General features: G+C 39.3%; 1 protein-coding gene across 2 annotated transcripts in view; it reads right to left on the bottom strand.

Annotated features, from left to right (window-relative positions):
* Positions 1-803: 803 nt before the first annotated feature.
* si:ch73-290k24.5 (F-box only protein 41) overlaps positions 804-10,363 on the bottom strand; it is an 11,549-nt gene continuing 1,989 nt past the window's right edge. For both annotated transcript variants that reach the window (XM_060894944.1, XM_060894945.1), the window contains exons 2-14: positions 10,347-10,363; positions 9,090-9,306; positions 7,951-8,024; positions 7,596-7,741; positions 4,941-5,074; positions 4,761-4,844; positions 4,475-4,590; positions 4,183-4,335; positions 3,923-4,018; positions 3,219-3,337; positions 2,956-3,114; positions 2,752-2,867; positions 804-2,636 (exon numbers count right to left, since the gene is read on the bottom strand). The exon at positions 10,347-10,363 is cut by the window's right edge and continues 640 nt beyond it. In XM_060894944.1, coding sequence (XP_060750927.1) covers positions 2,559-2,636; positions 2,752-2,867; positions 2,956-3,114; positions 3,219-3,337; positions 3,923-4,018; positions 4,183-4,335; positions 4,475-4,590; positions 4,761-4,844; positions 4,941-5,074; positions 7,596-7,741; positions 7,951-8,024; positions 9,090-9,306; positions 10,347-10,363 — 1,509 coding nt within the window. In that variant the 3' untranslated portion in view covers positions 804-2,558. The remainder of the gene's footprint in view (positions 2,637-2,751; positions 2,868-2,955; positions 3,115-3,218; positions 3,338-3,922; positions 4,019-4,182; positions 4,336-4,474; positions 4,591-4,760; positions 4,845-4,940; positions 5,075-7,595; positions 7,742-7,950; positions 8,025-9,089; positions 9,307-10,346) is intronic.

The raw sequence follows: 10,363 nt of genomic DNA, 5'->3' as shown, positions 1-10,363 counted from the left end.
TATTATTATTATTATTATTATTATTATTATTATTATTATTATTATTATTATTATTATTATTTTAAAATTAAAATGTTATCATTTCTTGTAAAATTGTGTAATTAGTGTCATTATCATACAATACGTCCTTTTCTTGCCAAATTTGCACCAATTCCAGACTTGCTTGTAGCATCTAACCTTATTCATTACCTGCAGTTTTAAACACCTCCAGTGAACAAACAGATTGGACATAACACCAACCCTAGATTTTACCTCTTGTGTGGTTATATGTGTGTGTTTATATCCCAAATAAACAGGAACAGCTAGGAACATTTTTGAAGGCAGCAATGTGATTCATGAAAAAGATTTTTTGCATTCATTTGAAATATTCATTGTCTATTAGTTGTATATTAGTTACGCAAATATAGTGTAATAAGGAGAGTTTACATTGGCAAAAAAAGTCATGGTTCTCATGTAGAATTATAAAGTTTGTGTAAGGTTTATTTTATGCTCCAGTGAAACCAATAACAAAGCCAACCTACTGCTTTCAGACTGCTATGTAATATAATCAGAGGAAAGTGCTCTCTACCTTCTTCCGCATACATGAGCTTAAGATTGGCTCGCTCTGATTGACAGAGGTGAGCGTATGCCCCTCCCACCCCGACACCACCGCCAATCCAAGAAAAAGTCAGAAAACAGCTGGAAATGCTGACAGTGCTGACTTTTATTACTTATTTCACTACAATATTCAGAAAACACGAGAAAGCGTACTTTATTTAAGATCGTATCGTACAATTCAATCCGAACAGCAACTATGTCTGATGTCGTGCACTGACATTTTATACCACAACACTGTTGGATTCTCAAATCTGATTGGTTACGAAGTTGTTTATTCCTTTTCTATAATACTAATATTACATTCTCGTTTCTATAGTAACAGTTAACACAGGGACTGTATTATGGACGCTTTAAATAATTTGATGTAACATGTCTAATTGTTGTTATAGTGAATGTTTGATTTGTTGCTTGAGAATATGTTTATTTAACGTTTCTGTTTTTTTCAAACACTCAAACACTGAAATTTGGGCTTTGTGCTTTATGATAACAAGAAAATTCTGTTGTTGTTTTTTTTTGTCTTCTAGTTTATAGTTGCTACAGTATATGTGATAACAGGAAATGATTTATTTTGTAGACTTTCCACTACATTAAATGTAACTACAAATGGATAAAAAGTATGATGTGTTGTTCTTTAATTAATAGAAAAATTGTACTTGGAAAGTAATAAAACACTTCAGAAAGTGCTGTAAAGTGTTATTACACAATAGCTGATAAAACTTTGAGGTGGTAATAGTAACTTGGCTTTACCATATTATGTTGTTATTTATTTTCCTATAACAACACACACCCCAAGTGTTGTATCCTTTACATAAAGCCCTTGAGGTACAGATGTTTTATGTGTATAACAGGTACATCATAAATCATTATAACTTTGCAGTGCAGATCATGCAACATAATGTCTTTTAATTTTTTTTTTTTTTTTCAGGATATTGTGCTGATCGGAAGACATTACAAATAAAATAAGTCCACTCACAAAAAAACGATGATCCTTTTGCATCCTACTGGATATTTGAACTTTGCTAAGTTTTAAAGAATCAGTTTTTTTAAGCACTTAGAATTTTTAATACCAAGAAAGCAGATTGTCGATTTTTTTTTAAAAGCAAAAAAACAAACAAACAAGTGTATAACCACAAGACATGTCAATGTGTCAGATATCTACATGGCCTAAGTGGACGAATCATAGAATTTGTGCGATATGAAATAAAAAAAAAAAATGAATCAGGAAGTGATGTAAAGATATATTTTCTCTTATTGGACTCATACTTCCTGTTGTTGAGATTTAGCATGAAACCAGATATGTTCTTTGTGAGTCATTGGTATGAAATTAGAAGCCTGTGTGTGTGTGTGTGTGCATAGGTGTAGAAGTATAAGTGTAAGTATAAGGAGTGTAGAGCAAAAGAGCTGTAAGTGTGTCTATGTGTGTGTTTGTATATGTATGTATGTAATGGTAGGTAGAATAAATTAAAAAGTGTGTGTTTATGTTCATGAGTAGGTACAAAGGTGTAGGTGTGTATCGTTGTGGAGAGAATAAAGTTTGCATGAAATGTTTAGTATCTTTGTGTGTGGAGTTGGGGATGCATAGGAGTATGTGTGTGACAGAGTATCGGTGCGTGGAAAATAAAGTGCAGTGTATGTGTGTGGTGTGTGTGTTTATGTGTGTGTGTATGTGTTACCACAGAGTTGTAGGAGTGCAAAGAAATTTGCAGTGTGTGTATGTATAGGTGTATGTATGTGTGCGTAGGTTTAGGAGTGAATTTGAGTGTGCAGAATAAAGTGCAGTAAGTGTGTATGTTTATATACAAAGTGAAGGTGTGTGTGTTTGTGTGTGTGTAGCTGAATGTATCTTTGCATGGAGAATAAAGTGCAGTGTTTTTATGTGTTTATCAGTGAGTGCAAATCTAATTGTTCATATGTGTGTGTGTGTTTGTTTGTGTGTGGTTGATTGTGTGTGTGTGGTTTCTTTAAGAGCCAGCCAGAATGCCACACTGGTCCACTCTGACTTGAAGGATGCCTGACAAGCCAGGTCTCTTCTTCAGTGCCTAAAGAGGAAGAGGACAAGAAGTAGTCAAGTCAAATCCTCAACACAGAAAAAATAAAAATATTAATTAATCTACAACACAGAACATTAACGGAAAAAAGAATCATCTGTCTGACCTGCAGGCTGCCGATCATCTCTTTAAAAATTCTCTTCGCTTCTTCACTCTCAGGGTCATCAAAATAATCAGCAGAACTCATGAGAACAATGATACACTTCAGCCTCAAACACACACCTGGGAATAAGAGTGATGTTGAAATTCCAAGTGAGAAATGTGTGTGGGTGTGTGTGTGGGTGTGTGGGTGTGTGTGTACACTGCTCACTATGAAAATGCAGGATGGCTTTGGCAGTAACAGGTGTGTAGCTGAAGATAAGTGTGTGTAACTGCTGTAGTCCTTCCCCGCACAGCTCTACTGCCCCCTGTTGGCTAATCTCGCTCATGTGGTCCAACTCCAACACACACACCTTGGAGCAGTTCCTCACTGTAGACAGAAGAGTCAGAGGGAATATAGGTAACAGAGAAAGGGAAAAGTGCCATTAAATAAGTATTTAGCATCTTCCAAATGTCACCTTTCCCATCACTCACCTAAAGAGGTTAATCCCTGAAGACCACAGCCGGTTCCACCCACTCCAACCTGACGCAGGTGAGGCCAACATCGGCCAATCGTCTGCAAGCAGCGGTTACTAAAGCGACTGGGCTGTTGGCTGATAGATGAAACATGGCACAAGGATGATGATGATGATGATATTCTGGATCATGATGATCATAAATGTGGTAATGATGATGATGTTGAAGTTGATGAAGAACACTCTATGGCTGTAGTGGTTTGATGTGCAGGTTAGTGATGAAGATGATGACGACGATGATGATGATGATGATGAACACGAACACTCATCATGTCTGTAGTGAATAGTGCAATTTTCAAGTTGGTGGTGGTGATGATGATGGTAATGATGAAGAACGTTCACCATGCCTGTAGTGGTTTGATATACAGGTTGGTAATGATGATGATGATGATGAAGTTGATGAAGAACACTCTCTATGGCTGTAGTGGTTTGATGTGCAGGTTAGTGATGAAGATGATGATGATGATGATGAAGAACGCTCACCATGCCTGTAGTGGTTTGATATACAGGTTAGTGATGATGATGATGGTGATGATGATGATGATGATGATGATGATGATGATGATGATGATGAAGAACGCTCACCATGCCTGTAGTGGTTTGATATACAGGTTAGTGATGATGATGATGGTGATGATGATGATGATGATGATGAATGCTCACCATGGCTGTAGAGGTGCAATGTTCAGGCTGGTGATGTCTCGGCATCCAGCCCCTAAAGCCCAGATGACCTCCTGACCCACAGGGTCTGACGAGCTCCTATAAGCATACACACACACACACACACACACACACACACACACACACACACACATGCACAAACTGTAATCTGATTCTGTGACTGATATGCAAATATGTATGTGTGTATCCATGTCTGAGTGTAGGTATGTGTGCATATGTGTGTGTTAAAGTTTGATCCTCACCTGTAAGTAAGTGTTTGCAGAGCTCTGCAGTGGCAGCTGACAAGCCACAGTGTCCTGTCCGTCAGAATGTTGGGGCAATGAGAGATGGTCAAAGATACAAGACTCCGCCCTGTTGATCTTAGCACCGCCTCTAGCCCCTCCTCCAGACATCCTCTATAAAACAGGGGGATAACGAGAACCAATCCAATATGTGTAGGTCTGTGCATACAAGACTGTAATTGTTCATATACCATGTGTTATTTTTGTGTGTGTGTGAGTGTGAGTGTGTGAGAGTGTGTGAGTGTGTGTATACCTTGTGTTCTTTAGATACTCCTCTTTACTCTCTTTCTTGGCACGAGAGCGAGGTTTAAGGTGGTGTAGAATGAGCGTGTGTGTCTGACTACACCATTGAGCCATAGTCACCATAAACTACACACACACACACACACACACACACACACACACAAAAACATTATAACGTTATACAGAAAGTAACATAATACAACAACAAAATTATTGTTAAGTTGATTTTCTTGTGTGTGGGTGTGTGTGTGTGTGTGTGTGTGTGTGTGTGTGTGTGTGTGTGAGAATTGTCATACCTTTGATGAAATGCGGTCATTTTCTAGTGTTACCCTGGTCCACACTCCAGGGTGACGGGCAACACTCAACCAATCCTTACATACCTTCAACACACACACACACACACACACATCTTTCTTAAAAGACATAAACATAAAGACTTATATAAGCACTCAAAAGTGTAAAGTTACAACACACACCTCTGCAGCAATGAGGAGTGAGTGTGTGTCCAGGTAAGGAAAGACGCAGAAAAGCCACGCCCTGCTCTTTATTCGTTTTGAACACAATACTGATCGGTCATGACGAAGGGAGTGGCAGTGGAATTCGGCGTGATCTGTACACATCCAAAGGCAGGCAGATAAAACATCTAAGAAAATGATACAGTGATGTTTTTGTGTAATGTTACATTTATGGAAAGAATCTCCAGTGTCAGAGTTTTGCACCAAACAGAAAAATAAAAAGATTGTTGCCTTAAAACTTTGTTTTATTGTCTTGTATCGTATCCGTTATACAGGGAGTGCAGAATTATTAGGCAAATGAGTATTTTGACCACATCATCCTCTTTATGCATGTTGTCTTACTCCAAGCTGTATAGGCTCGAAAGCCTACAACCAATTAAGCATATTAGGTGATGTGCATCTCTGTAATGAGAAGGGGTGTGGTCTAATGACATCTACACCCTATATCAGGTGTGCATAATTATTAGGCAACTTCCTTTCCTTTGGCAAAATGGGTCAAAAGAAGGACTTGACAGGCTCCGAAAAGTCAAAAATAGTGAGATATCTTGCAGAGGGATGCAGCACTCTTAAAATTGCCAAGCTTCTGAAGCGTGATCATCGAACAATCAAGCGTTTCATTCAAAATAGTCAACAGGGTCGCAAGAAGCGTGTGGAAAAACCAAGGCGCAAAATAACTGCCCATGAACTGAGAAAAGTCAAGCGTGCAGCTGCCAAGATGCCACTTGCCACCAGTTTTGCCATATTTCAGAGCTGCAACATCACTGGAGTGCCCAAAAGCACAAGGTGTGCAATACTCAGAGACATGGCCAAGGTAAGAAAGGCTGAAAAACGACCACCACTGAACAAGACACACAAGCTGAAACGTCAAGACTGGGCCAAGAAATATCTGAAGACTGATTTTTCTAAGGTTTTATGGACTGATGAAATGAGAGTGAGTCTTGATGGGCCAGATGGATGGGCTCGTGGCTGGATCGGTAAAGGGCAGAGAGCTCCAGTCCGACTGAGACGCCAGCAAGGTGGAGGTGGAGTACTGGTTTGGGCTGGTATCATCAAAGATGAGCTTGTGGGGCCTTTTCGGGTTGAGGATGGGGTCAAGCTCAACTCCCAGTCCTACTGCCAGTTTCTGGAAGACACCTTCTTCAAGCAGTGGTACAGGAAGAAGTCTGCATCCTTCAAGAAAAACATGATTTTCATGCAGGACAATGCTCCATCACACGCGTCCAAGTACTCCACAGCGTGGCTGGCAAGAAAGGGTCTAAAAGAAGAAAAACTAATGACATGGCCTCCTTGTTCACCTGATCTGAACCCCATAGAGAACCTGTGGTCCATCATCAAATGTGAGATTTACAAGGAGGGAAAACAGTACACCTCTCTGAAGAGTGTCTGGGAGGCTGTGGTTGCTGCTGCACGCAATGTTGACGGTGAACAGATCAAAACACTGACAGAATCCATGGATGGCAGGCTTTTGAGTGTCCTTGCAAAGAAAGGTGGCTATATTGGTCACTGATTTGTTTTTGTTTTGTTTTTGAATGTCAGAAATGTATATTAGTGAATGTTGAGATGTAATATTGGTTTCACTGGTGAAAATAAATAATTGAAATGGGTATATATTTGTTTTTTGTTAAGTTGCCTAATAATTATGCACAGTAATAGTCACCTGCACACACAGATATCCTCCTAAAATAGCTAAAACTACAAACAAACTAAAAACTACTTCCAAAAATATTCAGCTTTGCTATTAATGAGTTTTTTGGGTTCATTGAGAACATGGTTGTTGTTCAATAATAAAATTAATCCTCAAAAATACAACTTCCCTAATAATTCTGCACTCCCTGTAGTGTAATCATCAAATATAAAATCATTTCCATATGAATCACAATCATATTATATTGTGTCACATATGATTCTTTGTCATCTGAACCATATATCGAATCATTTCTATATGAATGAGAATCATATTCTATTGTGTCACAGCAGATTCATTGACATCTGAACCATATATTGAATCATTTCCATATGAATGAGAATCATATTCTATTGTGTCACAGCAGATTCATTGACATCTGGATCATATATTGAATCATTTCCATATGAATCAGAATCATATTCTATTGTGTCACAGCAGATTCATTGACATCTGAACCATATATTGAATCATTTGTATATTAATGCGAATCATATTCTATTGGGTCATTGCAGAATTATTGATATCTGAATCATATATAGATTCATTTCCTTATAAATCAGAATCACATTGTGTCTTAGAAGATAAATCAAATAATCAATCATTTCCTTATGAATCAGAGACTCGGTTAAATTTTCAAATATTGACTCAGTGTCATATGAATCAAAATTGTATTGTTTCTATTTGTGGCAGATTCTTTGCTATGATCAAATATCAAATCCTTGCTTAATGAATCACAACTGATTCAGAGGTATGAAGCAAAACTGTATTGTATGTTAGCAGAGTCAGTGGTACTGTAAAATCTCGAAACATTGCCTTACGAATCAGAATCAGAATAAATCATATGAGATTCTTTGGAATCGTCAAATAGTAATCAACTTATCAACATATTTCAGCCGAAATATGTGTGTGTGTGTGTGTGTGTGTGTTACCTCTCTTGTTGTATGTTCCATAATGCTGCTGCAAACCCTCCTGTGAATCAGTGCTATAGACAGACCAGCTGTCTGAATCAGCCTCTATGTCTGATGGGTTCCTCTGGTAACACCGTGGCTCACTAAGCTCCTCACACCTCCGTGACCTGATTAGGTCATAGGCACACACACACACACACACACACACATACATACACAAATCTAAGAAAATGAGATTTCGAAAGATAGAAACACACAGAGCTAATATAGACACGAAAACCTATTCAAACATAACAATGTAACCCACAAAACATATTTTACACACAAAGGTACGTGCATAGGATGTCCTGTAGAAGGTTCTGCAGAGGATTATTACCTGTGAATTGGACTTCCTGCTTGATCACATCGTGAATAGCAGCATCTGGAAATCCCTGACTCACTGTAGCTCCTCTAGAGCAGAGAACAAAAAGACTCATTAATATAAGTGAGAGTAGAGAGCAGGTGGAGGAACACATGGAAAGGTGGAGGTCTGCCCTGGAAAGAAGAGGAATGGAAGTCAGTCGTAGTAAGAGAGAATACATGTGTATGAAAGAGAAGGAGGGAGGTAGAACAGTAAGGTTACAGGGGGCTGAGGTCCAGAAGGTGCAGGAGTTTAAGTACTTGGGGTCAACCGTCCAGTGTGACGGGAAGTGTAGAAAAGAGGTGAAGAGGTGAGTGCAGGTGGGTTGGAGTGGGTGGAGAAAAGTGTCAGGAGTGTTGTGTGACAGAAGAGTGTCAGAAGAATCAAAGGAAAGGTGTAGAAGACAGGAGTGAGAGCAGCTCTGCTGTATGGGTTAGAGAGTGTAGCAGTGAGGAAAAGGCATGAGGCAGAGATGGAGGTAGTAAAGATGACGATGTTAAGGTTCCATTTAGGAGTGATGAGGATGGACAGGATTAGGAACAAGGACATCAGAGGGACGGCTCAGGTTGGCTGTTTTGAGGACAAGGTCAGAGAGACAAGATTGAGATGGTTTAGACATGTACAGAGGAGGAAGATGGTTATATTGGTAGAAGGATGTTGGAGATGGAGCTGCCAGGTAAGAGGACAAAAGGAAGGGCAAAGAGGAGATATATGGATGTGTTGAATGAGGACATGAGGGTAATTGGTGCGAAAGTAGAAAATGCAGAGGATAGAATTAGGTGGAAACAGATGAGAAGAAGAAGAAGAAGAAGAAGAAGAAGAAGAAGAAGAAGAAGAAGAAGAAGAAGAAGAAGAAGTTTATACTTTTGGCTGTTATGACAATCAAGAAAAAATGAATATCAAATCTGAACTCAATGCAATGACCTACAAGCTGAGAGTGGGCTTAGTAGTGATGATGTTAAATGATGATATTTATGGCATGAAAAAAAAAATACTAGACAAATAAAAGACAATGACTTTGTATCATAGACCTTCTGGTGCTGGGCTGAAATCTGCCACTTTGGTAAATAAAACTTTATTATTTAGCTAAATAAGTATGATATGAGGCCTCTTACCCGGTGTAGTGCTCCTCTGGCAGCTGCGAAGGATCCGTCTGGTGACCCAGTGCTGGTGTGTGTGTGTGTACATGAGTGTGTGTGCAGCTCCTGCAGCTGTCGCTCTGCTCTCTCCGCTCTCACCAACAGATTCTCGATGAATCTCTGCAGGCGGATCTTAGCGCTCGCTTCCTTCTGAGCAGTCTCTTGGACAAATTGGTTCAAATCACAAACTTCTCTGTCACACACACACACACACACACACACACACACACACACAACCCACAATTAAACTTAAATAGCGATTTCAGTGCATGTTGTATAAAAGATTTTTCCTCATATTTATCTTAAATTGACTTGAATTAAAGTAATGCCAAGCTTCTAAATAATTATAGTGTAGCATGTGATCAGCTGATGCAGGGTGCAAGATGAGAGCATTGTTTAATACAACAATCTTAATCTTAAAAAAGTGGATGTTAGGAGTCAAAATACAGACGATATCGACTGGGGGCCAAAACCAGTAAGTGATACACATGAAAAAGCAAGGCAGCGACTTAATGACTCAAAAGGCAAGAAGTATTTTCTCACCTTCACATTCTGATATTTTTCTCATTTACTCCAGCAGTAAAAATTTGTGCTGTTGCCTTTATAGAGGACAAGATGGAAGCAGAAGTGGTGTTTTTTTATTAAAATGCGCTAGTGTGTGTTGGTGCGAATATTTATGGCTGTCTGTGGTGCTTAGTGGCTAACACTCTCCTGTAAACGGAGGTGAGACTGTGAACTCGGTGACCTATTTACACAGACACACGTGCAGAGTGTGTCGAGTCATGCCACTCAGCGCCCTGTGGTTCTGCCCATCTGTCCTGCTGTCCTGCCATACTGCATTTCTACAGGCAGCGAGGCGGACGCCCACAAAACCAAGTGGAGCCCTGAGAAATGCTGCCATGGCAACAGGATGTTAATTCCAGCACTGTGCAATTTCACAGGCTGCAGCGAATGTGTTTCAGACATACGCTGAGGAAACCATGAGGAAAAATGGAACAGATATCATCATTCCTATCCAGCTCAAGCTTAACACTTCAGTTCTAAAATGTAATCGAATTCAATACAATTCTCTTAAGCTTCATGCTTTACACTTGCCATTCTTTCTTTTCTCTTCTTTGGTAATGATTATTTTAGATGCTTTGGGCATCTTTAGTGTTGGACAGTGTTACTGTCAGGTAAAAAAATGGATTATGGTGTAGTAAAGTGGCAGATTGGTGGTTAAGGTTCTCTTACTGTTGTTTGAGGCTGAG

Source organism: Tachysurus vachellii, chromosome 19, assembly GCF_030014155.1.
Source record: "Tachysurus vachellii isolate PV-2020 chromosome 19, HZAU_Pvac_v1, whole genome shotgun sequence".
Lineage (NCBI taxonomy): Eukaryota > Metazoa > Chordata > Actinopteri > Siluriformes > Bagridae > Tachysurus > Tachysurus vachellii.
The sequence above is the reverse complement of the archived record's forward strand: the minus strand, read 5'-3'. Positions and strand labels throughout refer to the sequence as shown.